The sequence below is a fragment of the Xyrauchen texanus genome, chromosome 49, assembly GCF_025860055.1.
Source record: "Xyrauchen texanus isolate HMW12.3.18 chromosome 49, RBS_HiC_50CHRs, whole genome shotgun sequence".
NCBI classification, from domain to species: domain Eukaryota; kingdom Metazoa; phylum Chordata; class Actinopteri; order Cypriniformes; family Catostomidae; genus Xyrauchen; species Xyrauchen texanus.
The window spans coordinates 8,335,559-8,356,839 of NC_068324.1; the positions used below are offsets into that span (position 1 = coordinate 8,335,559).

At 37.8% G+C, this 21,281-nt stretch overlaps 1 protein-coding gene across 7 annotated transcripts in view; it reads right to left on the reverse strand.

Annotated features, from left to right (window-relative positions):
- ndrg4 (NDRG family member 4) overlaps positions 1-20,593 on the reverse strand; it is a 38,767-nt gene extending 18,174 nt beyond the window's left edge. Inside the window, exons 1-5 of one of the 7 annotated variants that reach the window (XM_052122905.1) lie at positions 20,382-20,593; positions 18,827-18,900; positions 11,751-11,841; positions 8,894-9,031; positions 6,737-6,775 (exon numbers count right to left, since the gene is read on the reverse strand). In XM_052122905.1, the coding sequence (XP_051978865.1) occupies positions 6,737-6,775; positions 8,894-9,031; positions 11,751-11,841; positions 18,827-18,900 (342 nt within the window). In that variant the 5' untranslated portion in view covers positions 20,382-20,593. Of the gene's footprint in view, positions 1-1,310; positions 1,525-6,736; positions 6,776-8,893; positions 9,032-11,750; positions 11,842-18,826; positions 18,901-20,381 lie in introns of those variants that run through there. The other 6 variants (XM_052122906.1, XM_052122908.1, XM_052122907.1 and 3 more) reach the window with 6 other exon arrangements.
- Between the last annotated feature and the right edge of the window lie 688 nt (positions 20,594-21,281).

Below are 21,281 nucleotides of genomic sequence, written 5' to 3' on the forward strand. Positions count from 1 at the left end.
CCCTGTCATTCAGTATTTTTGAAGATGGGAAAATTGTGTAAGGTCAGGCAAGTGATGTGTGTATGTGTGTTTTAGTTAAGGACAGCTGTTTGTGTCCCTCTGTATTGAGGTCATGATGAAATCTCAAGGCAGCCTACAACAGCTTTCACTGCGGCAAAATGCAGAGCAGGTTTTCTAGGGAGAAAATATAGGCTACAACAAACACTAAAGGATAAGTATGGAATTTGACCTAGATATGGGACAAGTCATCACACTCTAAAAAACACTATGCGCTCTGGAATACAACCCATAGGAAAGAAAAATCACAAAGTATATCTAGTCACTATCTCAGTTGTTTCTCCTAGACAACTCAAATGTTTCTCATCAAATTAAAAGCTATCCTCATTTATTTTATAGCTCTATACTCTTACTGTATGTCAACAATTGTCTCATTTGAGTCTATTTTTTATTTTTCATAAAGGGAATCTTAGTAGAAACATCCAAGACAAATTGGATGCTTAATCATATTTTCTCCATTTAGTCTCCTGAGCTCTGAAATAGCAACCTTTGTGTAATCCAATCTTCATCTGGGATCATAATCTCTCATGAATTTCTGTAGTAGCTGTTCATTTTTCAAGCTTAAGGTCATTGATTTGTCCTTGTCAGGAGTTTTTTGTTGATTTCTAGATTTTTAAACAGTCATAAGAATTATTTACTGTCATATATACAGACGCATACCCTTACACACAGGTTACAGCAGAGGTGCATGCATATGTTGGAGCGCACATTAAATGATGGGTGTCAGTGTGTTAGTGTGTCAGTGCAAATGGACACCACATACACATACATGGCTGGACATTACCTCATGCGCAACATCACAAATGCACAATGAGCTTTATATTTTCCCCATTATTAAATTTAGAAAATATATAGAATTTTATTTTATATAAGATTTTTCATATGCATATTTTTTTATTTCATGAAAAATTAATTGGGATAAAATACTATTATAATGTTTAGCCATCAGGAAAGCATAAATGTCCTATGGATTTGTTTCAAAATAGGCAGGAAAATAGGTCAAAATGCTTGTTAGCAAACTGCTACAAAATACACACACATGTATGTATATATATATATATATATATATATATATATATATATATATATATATATATATATATATATATATATGTAAATAAAGCCATTGACATTATAAGCTGCATTATTTATTCATAGCAGAATAACTTATGCACACTCAATGCCTGTCTGTCTGTCTGTCTGTCTCTCTGTCTCTCTATTTATATTACTATGATTACAGACATCCCACTCACCCCGTCCCAGCACTCCGGCATGGTTGCTTAGAGATAGTCTACACTTGGAAAATAGAGAATATGAGCAGGTGGAAGACAAGAAAGTATCTGGTCCTCTTCGGGCAATCAGACTTGGATCCAGGTAACCAGAGAGATGCTGCGGTTGCTACGGTGTTTCTTTGTCTATCCTCGTCCTGGCCAGGGGCTGAGCTTTGCAGTGCTGCTTCCCCATCCCCCGGCAAATTTTATACCCCACCCAAATATCCCATTGGTTGAAAGCAAAGAATGCCTGTCTGGCATTGGCTGGGTGCTTTATCCGTCTAAATCTATTGTGCTCTCTGTATGTATTTGTACCATTTTTGCGGTCTCCTTTCTTCCACATGCTTCTAGAGGACTTGGAAATGGCTAAACATTCAGTAACAAAAGGGGACATTTTTAATTTTAAAATAATTTGTAGTGATATAATACTTATTCATCCTTGTTCTCTATTAATAAGCATTAAGATCAACTCTCACAGGGAATAGTTAAAAAAAGGAGTCCATATTTCCTATTGGTGCATTGCTTATGAATTTGAATGCTTTTACATATGCAAATCTATCATCTAAGAAATGGGCCAGGGAAAAGATCTGAAGAGGGTTGAGGCATGGTTAAATTTTTTTTAAATAAAACTGCCATTATTTACTCACCCTCATGTCATTCCAAACCTGTATGGTAACCTTTCCTCCTCCTGTGCGGCACACATGGAGAAGTTAAGCAGAATGTTCATGCTGCTCTCTTCCATAAAATGAAAGAGAATGGTGACCAGGGGCTATCGAGATCCAAAAATGGCAAAAGTTAACTTTATTCACTTAAATTGCATAGGAAAGAGCCTGAACAACCTGCCTAAAATCTCCTTTTGTGTTTGATGGAAGCAAGAAAATCATACAGGTTTGGAATGTGATGAGGGCGAGTAAATGATTTTCATTTAATTACATTTTCGGATGAAAGATATAAACTACATGCATCTTGTGGAAGAACGTTGTTTTGGTTGTGGTTCGGCTCTGCTCCTCTGCACAGATGAATGTGGTCGAGACAGACATGTGTGTGTGTGATTGCACAACTATACATAAACCAAATCAAATAAATATCTTACCTGTTGAGTAAGAAAATAGCCATCTCTGGAAAGCCAAGCCGATGTTGATTCAGGTTTTATTACGGACTCGGTTGTTTTCACTTTTTACTTGTAAACTCTGCTCTGTTCGGGGTTTCTTTGTTTTTACAACCGGTGATTCCCCGGAGGTTTGACGTTTGATACATGATCATCAATTTTTCTCATTTGTTGAGATGACAAACATTCAGCTTCACGCTAATCCCACACCATACACAGGCTTACAGTATCCGGAGCTTATTTTCTCTGTGTACGGATATGACGTGAACACGCAAGGGCGAATGACGTATGCATGCAATTTCCTGCGAAATCCATCCCGACAGCTCTAAAATATAAATCATTATTATAGGTTTATCAAAGTGTATTTGGGTAAAGACATGGTTTTGAAGATGGATTTTTGTTGCACTCTTTCATTAATAAAATTTTGCTATTAAAAAGAAATGTTCAACAGAAGAAAGTCATACACATCTGGGATGGTGTGATGGTAAATTATGAGAGAATTTTCATTTCTGGGTGAACTGTCCCTTTAATACTCTATTGAGTTTAAAATAAAAAAAACCTACCTCTCTACCTTAAACCTAACCGATAGTCTCATAAAAAGCTAATTTAAATAGAAAAAAAGATGAACATGATAATCTGCCATTTTATTTGTGATTTGTGAAAGTGAATATATGTTGTTGCTGTAGTGCCTCTAGTGTTTATTTCACTATGAAACTGCCACAGTACCTACAACCAGCCATGTAAAAACAATTTAGCAAAAATGTAGGTAGTGTGACGTGATTCTATGAGACCAGGTTGCTTTATGACCTTACCTCGATAACGGAATGCAGTTCAAGGTGTTTACATTACCTTATACATTGTAGGCTTATTAAGTATTATAATATACGTCCCTCATTGTGGACGTAGACTCAGAACTCTTTTGGACCCCACTGTGTACATATAATACACTTTATATACTATGAAACATTAACACAACTTTCAGCATATCGAACCAGAAATATCCATTCTCTAATGTTTCATTTCTATCTTTTTTTGTCCTTGCCATTTAATTAGCTATGCTGCAGCAAAACACCTATTTAATTATCTCTTCTCTGTAACAATTAAAACCTCTCATTAGCTGAGCATGTGGCTCACAAATCCTGTCATCTCCAGCCCCAGCTGTTTGGATTTATCACTGTTTTATTCCAATGCTACTCTCTGTGATTTAGCTCTATTTATGTCGGAGGTGTGAATAGATTATGCAAACCGTGAGACAGATACAAAATTGAGGTGATTAAGTTCTCATACCACTATAACTTATCTAAGTAGTTTGATTTTCACTGGCATGACATGCTGAAACGCAAAGTGCAGTAAGAACTGAGAGCTTCAAAATGAATAATTTGACAAGGTAACTGATTTTAGATGGATGCTCATGCACCCTTGGATTCCCAGAGGAGACGAATTAGACTTAATTTTAATCAGAGCATATTAAAATCTGTACATTTGAAGGATGGATTATTGTTTGGTTGTTTGTTACTAAGAAGCTATAATTGCATTTTACTTTCAAATACTGACATTTTGCAACATGATCACATGGGAAGTCGGCATATTGTTTCTAACTTACCAAAATGTGCCATCTCCTATCAGACATTTTTGCATCAACTCCAGCATGTTTACCTTCCCCTGTAGCACGACCAGCATGGGAGACCCATATACAGATCCCGCATTGAGAGCCGGAGGTAATCTCATTTGCATAATCAGTGACGAGTGCAATTCGTATGTTGCATTATTACTCCAGTGATGGTTAGGTTTTGGTTTTGGCTATCAAGGGGTACAGTTTATAAAATATAAATTTCTGTTCACTGTATTACAGCCTGTACAGATGAAAACTCACTTTTGGCGCACCTCTGTGGACATTACAAATGGAAAATGGAGCTCACAAGTGCTTATCTGTCCAAAAACACTCACCGCTTTGGCCAATGGGGCAGTGTATTGCATCTCGGTAAGCACAGACTGATTTCATTTAAGAAAAGTCAACCTACGGTTATCGATTTTACAGGGTTCGGTCTCTTTTCAAGGCACAATTTTACAGCACATTTAATGTGCCACACAGTTGAAATATTTAGGCAGTAAACACACAAGATGCCAGTAAAATTGTGATTGATGGAGGGTTATTAAAATGTTTTATTTCTTTTTTTTTAATTCCGTATACGAGTTTAATACAATTTCATCGTAAAAATGGTGTCTAATAAAATGTATTTGATAAAACTTTAATCAAATGAAAATATAATTAATTACATTTATTATTAAATTATGAATTATTTAAATTAATTACATTTTTCAAAATTAGATTGCATTATTTTTATCAAATGAATTGCTTTTCGACTAAATCTGTAGTCTGTATGCGCTGTACGCTTCAGAACGCTATGCTCATCTACCACACACACACACACACACAGCACGTGAGATTCTCATGCTGAGGGGTGTAGCACACGAGCGGCCGGCTTCACACATTGATTTTGAAGCACGCAGCACATGCAGAGTATATATATATATACACTCACCTAAAGGATTATTAGGAACACCATACTAATACTGTGTTTGACCCCCTTTCGCCTTCAGAACTGCCTTAATTCTACGTGGCATTGATTCAACAAGGTGCTGAAAGCATTCTTTAGAAATGTTGGCCCATATTGATAGGATAGCATCTTGCAGTTGATGGAGATTTGTGGTATGCACATCCAGGGCACGAAGCTCCGTTCCACCACATCCCAAAGATGCTCTATTGGATTGAGATCTGGTGACTGTGGGGGCCATTTTAGTACAGTGAACTCATTGTCATGTTCAAGAAACCAATTTGAAATGATTCGAGCTTTGTGACATGGTGCATTATCCTGCTGGAAGTAGCCATCAGAGGATGGGTACATGGTGGCCATAAAGGGATGGACATGGTCAGAAACAATGCTCAGGTAGGCCGTGGCATTTAAACGATGCCCAATTGGCACTAAGGGGCCTAAAGTGTGCCAAGAAAACATCCCCCACACCATTACACCACCACCACCAGCCTGCACAGTGGGAACAAGGCATGATGGATCCATGTTCTCATTCTGTTTACGCCAAATTCTGACTCTACCATCTGAATGTCTCAACAGAAATCGAGACTCATCAGACCAGGCAACATTTTTCCAGTCTTCAACTGTCCAATTTTGGTGAGCTCTTGCAAATTGTAGCCTCTTTTTCCTATTTGTAGTGGAGATGAGTGGTACCCGTGGGGTCTTCAGCTGTTGTAGCCCATCTGCCTCAAGGTTGTGCGTGTTGTGGCTTCACAAATGCTTTGCTGCATACCTCGGTTGTAATGAGTGGTTATTTCAGGCAAAGTTGCTCTTCTATCAGCTTGAATCAGTCGGCCCATTCTCCTCTGACCTCTAGCATCAACAAGGCATTTTCGCCCACAGGACTGCCGCATACTGGATGTTTTTCCTTTTCACACCATTCTTTGTAAACCCTAGAAATGGTTGTGCGTGAAAATCCCAGTAACTGAGCAGATTGTGAAATACTCAGACCGGCCCGTCTGGCACCAACAACCATGCCACGCTCAAAATTGCTTAAATCACCTTTCTTTCCCATTCTGACATTCAGTTTGGAGTTCAGGAGATTGTCTTGACCAGGACCACAACCCTAAATGCATTGAAGCAACTGCCATGTGATTGGTTGATTAGATAATTGCATTAATGAGAAATTGAACAGGTGTTCCTAATAATCCTTTAGGTGAGTGTATACCTTGTGCTATATATATATATATATATATATATATATATATATATATATATATATATATATATTTAATTAAATCACAGCCTTTTGAAGTTAAAATTTAAGTTTAAGTCATAAAATAATCTCTCATATGACTGGTACAAAACTGAAGTTGCAGGTTGCTCTATGCGTACTGAAAAAGATATTGATTGAATCTGGAATGAGGAGGTCACAACAGGACCGCCGCCATCTCTCACACTCTCTCTGTCTCATCTACCGTCTCTCATAAACTAGAATTGTCAGCACATTCCTCTTTGTGGTCAAGACAAACAATGCATTGTCTTTATCCACATCCAAAGCAATCAACCAAAATGCATTTATATTAAGCCAAAAGGGAGTTTATATTTGACTGTGAAATAATGAGGCAATGTCAGCCACACCATTTTAAATCTGACATAGCTTTGCTGTGGTGATGCGGAAAGCCTGGCTTAAATTCCCTCTAGGGGTAGGTTGGTTAAATGCAAGTCATACATCAACATCAAGTGTGCACAGGGAAGAGTTACCGTACCTTCCAATCTCCCGTAGCAATGAAGGTCTCACAGTTTTCCTGCAGGAACACAAAAGCCTGGTTTTATCAAAGCTTTGGGTATGTTTTTAACATGTTTTATCACAGTAAAATAAGCAATAACTGGAGCAACACTCTGCAAGGTCCCGCAACATGAAGAAAGACGAGTTACCTTGTGCTGGTGTTTTTAGATCGATATGAGAGTTTTAGTTTCACTAGACAAGGTTAGTGTGGGTGGCTTAGCTGGCATCAGATCAGCAGCTATTTGTGGAAAATAAGTTAAAACATGCATTGCTTTGCTGCTGATATGAGACCTCTTTAACAGCATTACACATTGAGGTATAGTAGTAAGCATTTTGAAAGCCCTGCTGAGGGGGAAGAAAATGATTGGTCTTAGCTGGGTTAAGATGGTCTAGCAGGTCTCCCAGTCTGGCCAAGCTGGTGTTTAGCTGGACTTCGAATGGTCTAGTTGGTCTCCCAGCTTCTAAAACCAGTAAAAGAGACCAGACTGACCAGGTTGGAAGATCAATTAAGATCAGCAGAAAAGATTAGGCTGGTTTAAGATGTTTTTTCTCAGCAGGGAGAAAAGTGTGCAATGGAATAAAAGTTATGTGGGTTAAGATTAAGAAACAGTAAGAACAGGACTTGGTCTTGGTCACTGGATTGGTCACATATTTTATCCCACAGTAGGAAAAACCATAAAACTCCATCTTATTCTTCTCAAATGCAAAGAGGCATGACTACAGTCTACATTAGATTGAAGCAAAGCATCCATTTTGGTAAAGGAAAATTTTCTTGTGCAGACTGGCAGAAGCTGGAAGAAAGCAACAAACCTAAAGAAAGACATTAGTGCATGCAGATCCAGGTGTTGAGAGATGGCAGAAGAATGGCAAAAGCAGTTATGATGTCGGACCAGCAGGTGTCACTCCTTTTTAAGGATTTAAAACACTTCAGTACACCGGAATTGCAAAAGGGGGCACTCTTGTAAGTAAACAACCAAAATGTGCCATTTCCTTTTTGAAGAACCTACTTTATGGACACTTGTCCATGCATTTATGCTTTCTGTTAAGTGCTTTTTACAAACCAGTCAAACGGTGACGTGGGTGATGCTGAAACAGGTTTTGTTGAAAAGCATTTAGTTTGTGCAAAACAAACTCTTACAGGAAATCCAGAGATTATTGGTTAATGGAATATTCCAAGCTTATTACAAGTTAGACTCAATCAACAGCATTTGTGGCATAATGTTGATTACCACAAAAATTTATTTCAACCTGTCCCTTTAAATCTGTAAACATTTAAATAGTGTTTAAAAAGTTTAGCCACAAGATGTAAACAATGATAACATGATTTTAGTGTGAAATAATCCCTTATGAACCTTTTCTGTGTAACTTTATAGCAAATTTTACAATTTTGTAGCTATGGCGACATAACGCTGTAAACCCTAAAACGACAAATTATTTAATTACGATTTTTACGATTTATTTAATTACAATTTAATTATGGCTCAAATACACAATTTGTTTTGAAAAATGTATGTACGTGCTTTTATAAAATTATAAGCTTTAGATTTTTTGCCTTTTAACCCTCCAACAGTGGACCTCATTTGCTTCCATTGTAAGTGCCTTAGTGTAACCTTCATTTTTGCTTTTTTTAAAGAAAAGGTGGCACGAGTAGAAATAATTTTTGTGGTAATCAGTATAATGCCACAAATGTTGTTGATTGAGCTTAAATTGTATTGAACCTGAGATATTTCTTTAAAGGGATAGTTCACGCAAAACTTTAATTTCTGTCAACATATACTCCCTCTAATGTTGTTCCAAAACAGTACGCCTTACATCATGTTCCATGGAAGAAAAACCTCATATGCATTTTGACCACCAAGAGGATGAGTAAATTATGACAGAATGTTCATATTTGAGTGAACTATGCTTTTAAAATCATGTTAATGCTATGAAGCAAAGGCATTATGCCAAATAGAATACTTATGCTGCATTCATCATCATTTAAAATACACGTAAATTTCCTTAAATCAGAAAAAACAAATATCAGGTCTTTTCTGATAAAGGTACATCTAAGTTGACTAAGGACAGAGGTTTGACAGAGATGAGTTTCCCTTTAGAGTTGGAGGGGTGGACATGGTCTGTGCAGTAATCAGCCTACCGAGATGTACCCGCTGGTCCGACGGCGCGTCATGCCGAGCCAGTGTCGGGCGATCGCATGCCAGCGTTTGGGGGGGCGAGCCGTGTTGGGGCAGGGCGTAGCAGAGGGCAGCGCGTGCACACACTGTCCTTTGGCCTGCTACGTTACACACAGACACAAATACTAGTTACAGCACGCTACTTCAAACAGCACCCTCTACAGGACTGGAGGAAATAGTGGGCAAGGTGAGAAGCTGTATTTGAAGAAAGTATGATGATATGTATGGATGATATTGTGTGATATGTGGATCAATGGTAAAATAAGTTACAAACACAATATCCAATTAAGCATCACTTTCTTTCGTTTGATTGGTTCCCTATATTCATTTAATTTGATAATTACAGCATGAGATTTAATCATTAAAAATAGATTTCAAATTATTATCAATGATTTGTCTATTATTAAAGTCAACATGAACTGCTGTTCGCAACCCATTTACTTCCAAATTGTGATGCATTTCTGAGTGAATCTGGAAATTCAACTAAAACAAATAAAAAATGTACGGCTGTACTTAAAGGATAGTACACCCAAAAATGAAAATACTCTAATTTACTCACCCTCATGCCATCTCAGAACACAAATGAAGATTTTTAGAAGAATATCTCAGCTCTGTAGGTCTATTCAAAGAGAATGGGGAACAAAACTTAGAAGCTCCAAAAAGCTTTCACCGGGTATTTTATTAATGTTTTTACTATAAATCGACACCTTTGACTGACCAGTAGGTGGCAAATTGCCAACAATGAAAGAACAATGTGAAAGTGAAAGTAGAGATTTACCATAAAAAGGACTTAAATATTGATCCGTTTCTCACCCACACTTAAATCGCTTCTGAAGATATAGATCAAAGATCACCAATTAGTGGACCATGGACCACGAGACATCATGATAACGGTTACCCCATCTCACAGTTTCTACAGTTTAGGTTAGTAGCGTGAAAAAACAATGGAACTGTGCACACCGCAAGCACTCCAGGACGTAGATAGCACTGATCTTTCAGTGCTATATCATTGAATATTTTTCTCTATCACCAAACACACTTAATGTATGCCCTTTCGCGCTCCGCACACATTACCTCTCACTCCCGGCCCGCGACATGAGGTGCCACATAGTAGAGCTGCAGTTGTGGTTCTTTCAAAACAGTACACCATAATGGAGAAATACAGTGAGCAGCGATCTAGTAGATGGATACTGGCATCTTTCGCAAAAATACACTGCAGAAAACGAAAATGTGAAACAATCTTCATGGCTGTCTGATACAACTCCGATGGTTCAGCTAAGCAAGGTTTGCGACAGGACAATTTATCATGGTTCCAGTGTGCCTTTAGACTAGAAAGATTTGTTTCCATCTAAAATTAGCTTTATTAATCAACATGATTTGTGTCTATTGATAAAAAAACAGATTTTTTATTACATTTTTGTAAATTAATCAGAGATAACCATCCAACACGGATGGCAAGAAAGAGTTTTCTGCTTATATTGAAAACCTTTCCATTATTGATAGTCAGCCTATTTATACTTAAGTATAACAAACAGTATTTTTAAACTGCGCTATTTAGATGTACATTGTTTGTTTGTTTTTGGTAGATTTCCATTTTAAGGAAAATATAAAAATGGTTCATTAAGACTTTTACATTACCTACATTTTCTCTCAGGGGTTACCCCTGAACCCCCATACAGTATCTTCCCAATATATATATATATATATATATATATATATATATATATATATACAGTATATACATATATATATAAAGTTAATATCTTACTCATTGTCATTAGTCAGAATGGCTACGAAATGATACGTTATTAATGCCCGGACCTTTGGTGGGATGGGAATGTCGAGACCAGACCTCTTGGAAATGTAATTGAATACCCCTGATATAGATTAAAACACTGGAGTCGTATGAATTACTTTTATGCTGCCTTTATGTGTTTTTTGTACCTTAAAAGTTCTGTTCACCATTCACTTACATTGTATGGACCAACAGAGCTGAAATATTCTTCTAAAAACCTTCATATGTGTTCTACAGAAGAAAGAAAGTCATACACATCTGGGATGGCATGAGGGTGAGTACTTGATAAAAGAATTGTAATTTTTGGGTGAACAATACCTTTAATTTTATCCATTGTAATTGAATGAATTGTGAAAAGTGGGCATTCCGTTAATGGATCCACAACTGAATGCGAGTTTACTAAAACAACTAGAGATCTGGCTATTGGTTAACATTATCCAATAGCTTAAGTGACCTAGGTGATATTACCAGAAATTATAAGCAAATGATTACACCTTGATTTTAGGTTAAGAAGACAGTTCACCACATTTAAATATTTTTTTAATTATATGAATACAAATCACAAACTGAAATGGTTTATTTCAAATTATAAGAATTTATAAGAAACATTGTATTAACCTGTAAATCTTTAAAATAGGCTTAATTAATGCAGGAACCTGCATTAAGAAAGTAAATCGTAAATTTGTATTTCATGTTGACTTTAAATGTGCAATTTCATAAATATCAGAGCACACTTTTAGAAATTAACAATGCGTTACCCAGTATCCCATTCCAAATTTATCCTGATATGTTTGAAGCCATTTATTTCTGCTGGCTTTAGAGATATGTCATGCTTTTCATGTCAGATTAGCCTTATTCACATGTGTGGATCAAGATGAAAATGTGCTATTTAGTGAGGGTGGATAAATCCTCTATCATGCACACACATGCACACACACACGTCCATTTTATTTATTTACTTGCCTAAAAACAGGGCACATTTTAAACAGCATACTATATTTAGCCAAGCAAACAAAGTCACTCACCATCTCGGTTTCCTGTCCCCTGGATTCTGGCAGTAGTGGTTTCTCCTCAGTGAACTGCTGATCCTTCATGCCAGCCATCCTGGAGAGCAACCTGCAATCACCACGGCAACACACACCTGAGATTAACATGGCTCCTAAACAGCACACCAAAATCCAATCAAATATTGTTCATGTTGCTCCAATATTGTAATATTACCCAAGCAGCTGTGTGCAAATTTAAAAGCATTGTCAAAAATGGCACCTTACCCTGCAGAAAACCCTCTTAAACCAGCCTAAGGTGGTTTGCTGCTCATCCCTAGAAATGGCTGACTCCCTGGCCAGTGTACTTCCTAGTAAGCTAGGGAGCAGATTGAGACACCCTATGTAAAACCAGCAACTGGTTTTAGCTACATTTTTAGCAGGGGTCCTGATCTATCTCCAAACCATATAAAAGTACATGAAGTTATGGGGTTTCATGGACTTAAAAAATGGGTCTCTATGAAGTGTGGTGGCATTGTGAACATGACTTTATGATGAGACAATAATGTTCAAACATTTCTGTCCAAACGTAAATCACCAGGATCACAAGATGGAGTGTGATACTGGAGGAAGCTAGCTAACAGTTTATCTGAAGCTATCTGTTGATGGAAAAGGTTTTGACTGGAAAAGCAATATATTTGTCCATTATGCACAAATTAAACTCAAGCTGTGTGGCTGAAGTCAGTCAGCTCATGCATGGAAGCTCCATCATTGACTGTGTTTACATTCTCAAAAAAATGCTAATAGCAACCAAAAATGAGCTCTTTCTGAAAACCCAACAACGCAAGAAAACCGCGTTTACATGGCATTTTCAATTATCGTGATTTTGCATATTTTGTACTAAAAATGATAACAGATCTGTTCAAATTAAAGCACATTGATTTTTGCCCATAATATCAAAATTTTGCTCTGCATGTAAACAACTTTACAGCTGTTCTGGTGGCTTATTCAATGTGCGCATGCTATTTGAAAATTGGACAAAAAGACAAAGGTACAAGACTGTGCACTTTCATGAGTGAATGAACTACAATCCCATGAAGCATTGCAAATGTCGTATTCAAATTAAAAACAATGAAACATATTGAACTATTGATTTAAAGTTGTTAATTATAAAGTGTAGAAGCAATATAGAGATATAATCAAATATATGTATAAGTAGTTTGATCGTGTAGCAAGACCGACTTGATAAGTGGATCTTTTCTCTTCAGCGAAATGGATATTGATTTTTTTCAGCGGGTATTCTGCAATTAAGCAAAAAACTGTTTATACATTTTTTATTTTTTATTTTAAATAACGCAAACTAATGGCTCAAACAGAAATGTTTTCCATTGATTAACAACCACGGAGATCAGGTAGGTAAGTATTTAAAGGTTCATAAGCTATCATTAAAACTTAATTTGCTTATGGAGAACATGAATGGTATTTTAACTTCTGGAACCAGACTTGTACTCTATTGTTGGCTGTGTCCGAAAACTGAAAAATACTGTCTTCGCAAGCCATATATGTAGAGGTAGGGGGGCTACCCGGGACTCTGAAATAAATCCAATGTTTATGCAACATCCTGTCTACTGAGATCTTCTTGATTTTGAAATCCAGATGTATCATTCACTGCCTATGATGTACCACAATCCAGTAATACATGTTTATATTTTTCCTTTTATGACACTGATAACACAATATTAAGCAAATAAAGAGCAGCCACAGTCCAGTGCTAACTTGTTTGCCTTTATAGTATTGCTAAAGCTATATATGCATGTCTGCTAATTTTGCAGACATGCACGCAGGCAGTGCTTAAGGAAGAGTACATTAATCATAGCTTTAATTGTATTATAATACTTGCATGCTAGTACAGGCAACAGCAATAGCGAAGTCATGGATATCCTTTCGTAACATTAACAAAGTTAACATTCTTGCCATCCATAAAAATATTATTGCAGTGAAAATGAGCTCCGCATTCTGCATAAACAAGATTATGAGAAGGGAAAAAAACTGAATCAAATATTTAATGCAGATTGCTGCACCTTTACACAAGAGAAAGCAGAGCACTTTAATCTATATTTCTTTTAGAACTTAGAGTGCCCGAATCTCTGAATTGAAATACCAGAACATTTTGTCAGAGAAGTCAGTCCACTCTTATTTCCTGACAATCCCGAGCGCTGCATGAATTTGGAATCATGGGCAGTGTAAATCAAACCCTTGGATGTGAACGGACAGAATGATTCAGGGCCCTGCGGGGAATGTATATTTTGGTTACATAATACCTCCCAGGAGGTGATTATAACAAGGGTTAGACATGACCACAATACTCTCGATTGCCCTTTCTTTCTCCCTCCCTCCCTTTCTCTCTCTCTATCACGCTCTCTCCATTTTCTCTGTCTTGCCTATCCTTCCTCGCATCGATTGACATTTCTCAGATCATTATTAGACCATTAGACAAGAGTAATTGGGCATAGCAATTCCACCACATTCGCTCATTCTGTTTTGCTAAGCTAGAAGTAAAATTTTACATTTTCTGAAGAAAATTTGAGTGGTGTTTGCTGCAAAAAAGTCACCACCACCAAGATGTTGTGGGTGGTTGCCAGTGTTCCTAAAGGGTTCTGAGTGGTTTAGGGCATTGCTATATGATTGTTAGCGTATTGTGGGTAGTTGCTAACTTGCTAATTGGCCCTTGTTGACAGAGACCACCTCCAAGTCTCTATATTCTGGTCCTAACTTTTTCTACCCATTTTATTGACCACAGGGTAAAAATAATAACTCTGATTGCTTAGAAAAGTAATACCGAACCACTTCTCAACAAGCTGCACAATTTGAGGTATAATTCATGCCTGCCGCACAAATGCAATAGAATGGACTCTTTTCACATATGCATTTTCAGATAGCCAATGTAAACTATAGCTGTGTTAACTTTTATAGAGGTGAATGGGTGACAGCAAACAGCCATTCTCTCATTTGTGCCTAATCATTTCTAAAAGTTACACTGCCTTTCAGTGAAATGTGTCATTCCGTTTAATTAATGCTGGCTCACAAAATATTTTGACATGTATTCTGGAAATGAGGGAACATTTCTATTATACTAAAAACTATAAAGAGTTTATAAATATGGTAATGTCAAATATCACATAAACAGTGAACCTGGCCTCTTGTTCATAGAGATTTATGCTTTAGTTTTTTATGGGTTCTGCACCCATCTGTGTTGCTATGGCAACCTCTAGTAATGCCAGTAGTCGCCCCTGCAATCTTCAGGGAGTTGGATAACCTTTATCTTTCCCTTTTCTTTTTCTGCCAATGCTATCTGCAGTATTACAAAAGCCAGGGTGCCGTGGTGACCAAAATAATGTGGTCAATCTTAAATATGTTTACAGCATGCTATAAGGTCATTGATCTAGATGTGTTCCAACATTGAGAGCACTAAGTTTGAGCAGACAACGTCAGCCAGTGCTGGTACTTAAGTAACCCTGCAAGGTGACAAAAAGTGTGTGGGGGGCCTTATGGGAATATGACGACACAGAAAAGGCCATTGGAAGAGAATCTGTCAAACACCAAATCAATAAGGCCATTCAAACTGAAGGCTAAATTCAATCAATACTGGGTTAGGACAGTGTGTTTATGTTGTACGTGCATTCCACTCTGAATGCAAATCAGTTTGACTAAGTACCTTGGCACATAACTTTGTCAAAAAGTTGAGCAATACAGTCTCCTTGGCATCACTATAAGGTTGGACAAGTGGTGGATGTACAAAGTTTTAATTAGCCCTATGGATGCTAGCATGAGGCACGCAGAAGAAAAATGTCTTTTCACACAAGGTGCAAACAGTGCTAAGTACCACCCACATGCTGGCAGAATTAAATATTCCAGTGAAAGAAAAAGAAAATGATCTAATCTTTGGTGATAAAAAGCATGTCAATGTGGAGGCAGTGGAGTCCTGTTAAAAGGACTAGCATGCTGGTCTTTTCACAGGAAGAAATTAGAGCAAAAGCTAAACATTGTTTTTTAAGGAGCACATGTTGCGCCCTTGAAAAAGCCAAAAGTCCAGAAAAATAACTTACGCCCACTGGAAAATAGCCTGTCCTCACTGCTAACTTACTTTTCTCTGTGGTTGGTGATTTTTATAGCATGAATGATCACCTTGTTCTTCTTGTGTGTATAATTTCTCAGCCACTGAAGGACAACGCTCTACAATGACCCACTTTATAAAGTCAAATGTTGAGGATGATGGAAAACAAAATGAGGTAAAGCATCAAATGGTCTTTTTGTTCACATCAACAAACCAAGACACACTCAAAACATGCACAAAAACACAACTCGCTCACAATAAAGAAGCCTGTGTTTCCCAATACCGGTTCTGGAATACCCCCAAAAATACATTCTTGCACCCTTAAAGGGCACTGAGGGGAGGGAATGCCACTCAAAGGGTAATTGTAAATTAAAGTGAGAAGCAGAACCCTTTCCGAAGGGCCCTTCCATAAGGCTGTTAAGGGTACATGCAATGGTCACTTTAAGTAACCTGATTCAGCAAGCAGTGTCCTCCTCGCCCTTAATTTTTAAAATGGAGGTAATTTATTCCAGATGTTACCTGGGATTTGAGCTCTTTTAAACTCAACATGATATATTCATTTCATATTTATATACTTTCATGTTTGTCTTTAACCAGAACTACACACTGTGACAGAACATGTTCAATTTAATTTAAATAAAGAAAAGGTACAAATAGGTTACTGTACATTTGACGCAACAACAACTGTACTTTTTATTCACTTTCACACAAATCATGACTTCAAATGGTTGATTATGACACTTATTTTTCACTCTGTTACTCACACACTGCTGTTATAATATCGAAACACAGCATCATTTGAAAAACAATATATTTGTATCTCTTGTATTACAGACCAACCTACTTACAAACTTATTCCAATGTGATTAGCCTGTGCGGAATCTCACCTAAAAGAGCGTTGGACTTTGGACTCGGAAGGCCTCGGTTCGAGCTCAGCCAAGCACACAAGCTGACACGAGACGAAAGTAGAAACGAAACGAAATAATGTAGTTCAGAAAATTTGCTTTCCATGTCGCATTTACTTTTTGGACACTATCGTGTAGGTTTAGGTGTTGGTAATGGGTAAAGGAAGGAAGGACACCATTTCACTTGCTTTTGGCACCCCCCGCTGGACATACAATAGGAAACTGCTGTGAAATGTGCAATGAAGCACGTCAATTCGTTTTGCACATTTTTTTCCACGGTCACGTAGTGTTCCTGAGATCAAGCAGTGATTAAATTACATTTTCTGTTAAAATAAACTATTCCTTTACAGGAGATTACCAAAATGTGGATTGCTAGGAGTTCTCCAGACCAGGAATGAGAAACACTGAAACAGATGGTTCTAGGAAGTAAATTATGTCTTGGAACATCTTACGTACACAGAACAAATACATCACAATGGTGCATTAATGCATACCTTGAGCTTTTGGGTAAAAACAAAACATGTCTTGCATTAAACTTGAGAAAGAAAAGCAGCGGCCAGACTCATGAAAACTCATGGTAATCTCAACCCCTCACAGAGCTCACTTCACACCTCCAGTAGGATTCTGTGTAACTTCCGAACCAATCAAAGCTATCTGGCTCTAAGGGTGTCAGAGACGCCCTGATAGCAATGTTCCGCCTAAGGAATCCGCCATGTTTCCAGCTCCTCACACCTCCTCTTGTCATGAGCTGCCCATTGCTGACAGAAGGTGAGCTGGTATGTGGCCCTCAATAGGGATTTTTCAATGTTGCCAAAAGTACAGTAACCTGGCTGAACCTTTTCCTTATAGCAGGTTTCTACTGTATGGATCATTGGGAAACAAACGCAGGGATGTTAGGTGTGGTTTCGTCTGCCTCAAATGGAATGTACTAAATCGAAAGATTAATGGTACCATAATGGCTCTTCATCCATTTTGATTAATAACCTGCATCTAAAAGATTTGAATGGGCTATCTTTCCCCCCTTCCAAGGCATTTATCACAGCTGTGCACCTATTTAGGTCAGAATAGAATTTTAAAAAATTACAAATCTGAAAATCCAGCGCATAATGGCTTTCTTCACTCAGGTGCACTCAAACTACTCATGGAGATTTTTAATTTACCATAGTTCATTAATGTGAAATTGGTGTCATGTGACTCAGTCGATTATAAGATGAACTGGGGGCATTAGAGATCAAGGATTACAGGAAGCAAATGGCGAAAATGGCAAACTAGGTTTATTCTCTATAGGCTACATGTAAAGGTGTATTTGTTGTCAAATATAACATGGCTCTGCAACTGTCTAGAAACATACATACACAAACATGCATACACAGATTGAACAACAGCGTTCTTTTGTTACTGTGGCAGTAACAAACTCAAGGGGGCAATATATTTACCTTCAAATGTCTATGTGATTAAGCTGGATATTATTATTCAGGTAGGTTGCCTTAAATATATTGACTTTACCTGACTTGCTCAGCAATATACTCTTCAAACTGCTGCTCTGCCATGACAGTGGTAAGCTTGAAATTGAAAACACCATACAAGACAGTTTACACTAATGTCCGCTATAGCGCCCCTTGAGGCAACATTGAGAAAGCGATGCATGCTTGCATTCCAAACCATCTGCTTTCACGTACTTGCATACTGTATGTTTCAGCCTTAAGACTAATTCTAAGTCTTCTCAACATCAGAATTCAGATCCAAATGGGGTGGACATGTGACTTAGATGATAACATTTATCTTCTCTTTAATGTAAATCAGACAGAATGTTTAAAATCTATATGGAGTGGCCGGTTGATGACTCAAGGCTGGAACAATCTACAGCGATTGGCCAGAAATGTATGAGTTATGATCCAGGGCTGAGTAATGATTGGGTATTGACTCTTGACCTTGTTTGACACACTACATCGACAAATCAAGGTGTGGTCATTATGTGGTCAGACACAGCAACTGGCCATGGAATTCACAAGCAAAAAGACGGACATAAAAATGAAGGGGATGAATGCTAAAAACGGAAAAGAAAAGCTAGAACCTCGGTTACAGGCGGAACTACGTACATTGTCTGCAGCAGGCTCTGTGGAACCGTGCAGCTAGTCTTGGATGGAAAGTTCCAGAACAATCCGGGCCCCATCTAGCAGTACAAAACAAGATCCATTTGTAATTCAGCTATACATAATATATTCGGTATTCAGAAATATCTCAGAGCAAGCATGCTGACCTGGGAAATACAATTCAGTAACCCCCCTCCCAAGTCTATACCAACAATGCAAATTTTACCCAAGGCAGAGTTTTATTGAAAATACCAAGAGTTTTTCAAAATCCTTTGTAAATGACATTCTTTATATAAAAAAATTCCAAAGTTAGAGTCCCTACTAAAGTGTAGCTAACACGCACAGAAAATACTTTTATTGGACAATCTTCTTTCATGCTTATTAGAGGAAAAGCACAAGAGTTCTAACAGGAAAAGCTTCCAGGAAGAATGGGTTTTATAAGACTGAGACTGCAAAGTTTCCAAGGAGTCTGTTGCATGGTTATGTAATCCAGAAATGGGGCCATCTAGTTATTGTCATCTTGCTGGGAGACTTAGAAGAAGAAAAAAAGAAAAAAAAAGAAAACAGCCTTGCATCGTTGCATCATCATCATCTTTGCTGGCAACTTCCGTTTTAAAGTACAAGACAGAGTGCTACTAAAAAGGTTTGCTTATAGATATCCTCTCTTGTTGATTTGTTAATCCTTGTTTTCAAACCCTGCCATCTCATTGTTTATCTTAGCACTTTCAATGATCCCACACATGAGTAATTAAACTAACTGCTCGATTTTCCACCAACCTGTGAGTCACAAGGTTGAAATATAAGCATTAGAACAGCAAGCATCACACATTTCATGTCAGCTGTACCTTGAAATCTCAGTTTAATACAGTAGAATCAATGTAAATCTTAGGACATGTGCCTTCAACACCATCCATCCCCCTTTAAAACTGAAAGTGTCAAGGCTCATGAAAATCTCCAGATTAACCACCACCATTGGAAAGTTCTGGCCCTTCTGGCCTTCAATGCAAACTGGCACCCAAACAGGCACACTGGCGTCAGATATTGTGTCAAGTGTTATTGAGATTATGAAGATGGAGGAAAACAAATGCTTTTCTCCTCATTTTATAACACAGAACCAAATATATCTCAGCACAACAGCATACAGCATTAAACCAATGGATGGGAAAGAACACCTGTTAGTGGACTTAGCTTTTGTTTAAAGGGTGGACTGTGGCTGGCTTACTGTTTTTGCCAAAGCCTCCCTGATTGACGCAGTTATTTTGCGGGGTTAATAAATTCAACCTGTCGACCTCCCATCCACAACAATGCAGAGGCTGTAACTATTTGATCCATAGCTTATGACATGGGCACTACACTGTGCAGAATAGTCATTCTATTGTTGCTGTTGAAGTTGAGTGCCTCAAGGCTCAATGTTAGGTCCCTTTTGTTTTCGAAACCTTCATACACTTCACCTTGCACAAAAAAAACAAGTAGTCAACTCCTGTCATAATTTATAGTTCTCTTGACTGATCTTACTATTTTTTATATAAAGGATCACAATGAGTAAGGATATCATTCTTACCTCTGCTAAAGGATTGTCGTCTGCCGTAGTTTGGAAGGATTTTAGTATTTGGCTCGTGAGTGTGTTTCGGAGAGATGCGGTCTACCCTGTGAGGGCTATGCTGTCTCTCTACATCCAAACTGCCCTCCCTTACTCGCTCACCCCCTCCCACACTCGGTAAAAAACAGAGAACACGTGTCCTCCTAGATGATGCAGCCTGAGCCATACCAACAGATGAGGGTGAGATAGAGGGAGAGAAAGAGAAAGTGACAGAGAAGGACACACAAAGAGAGACAGAGGGATAAGAAATTGGATACAGCAGAGGAATGAAAGAAGAATGAAGGAGAGAGGACAGACAGGAGGGAAGGAAAGAGGAGAAAGACAGAGTGACTGAGTAAAGCCTGGAGGCTTATGATGAAAGGCTGTCCAATTAGACTGATAGAGACGGCTCTGTACAAATGAATGTTGCATTTGAGGCAATAGTTCAGCAGTACAAGGTTTTGAGTAATGTTTTGCTAGAAACTGATCATACAGAAGATTATAAGTATGCGCATGTACCCACCCAAATACTGCAATAACAAACCCACACATTCACTTATCACAGCATGAATCGAAGACACACAGACACATACGCCCATGCTCACAAGGCGTACGTGTTAATTTCATGCATTCATTTCGTACGTGTTCATCAGGGCACTACTCATTTGTTGCAATTTACTATTTTCTATTGAAGACTAACTATAATATTAATCAAAGTTTCTTGCATGAAAACAGTCCTTAATGTTTCCATTAACACATCTTTTGGAAATAATAAATAAATGCAATTCTTATTGGATTTACTGCCCTCAGCAACCTGTTATGAGATGACTTCATATTTTGACAGGAAAGATTCTATTTAATTCCCACTAAATTCAACAAAAC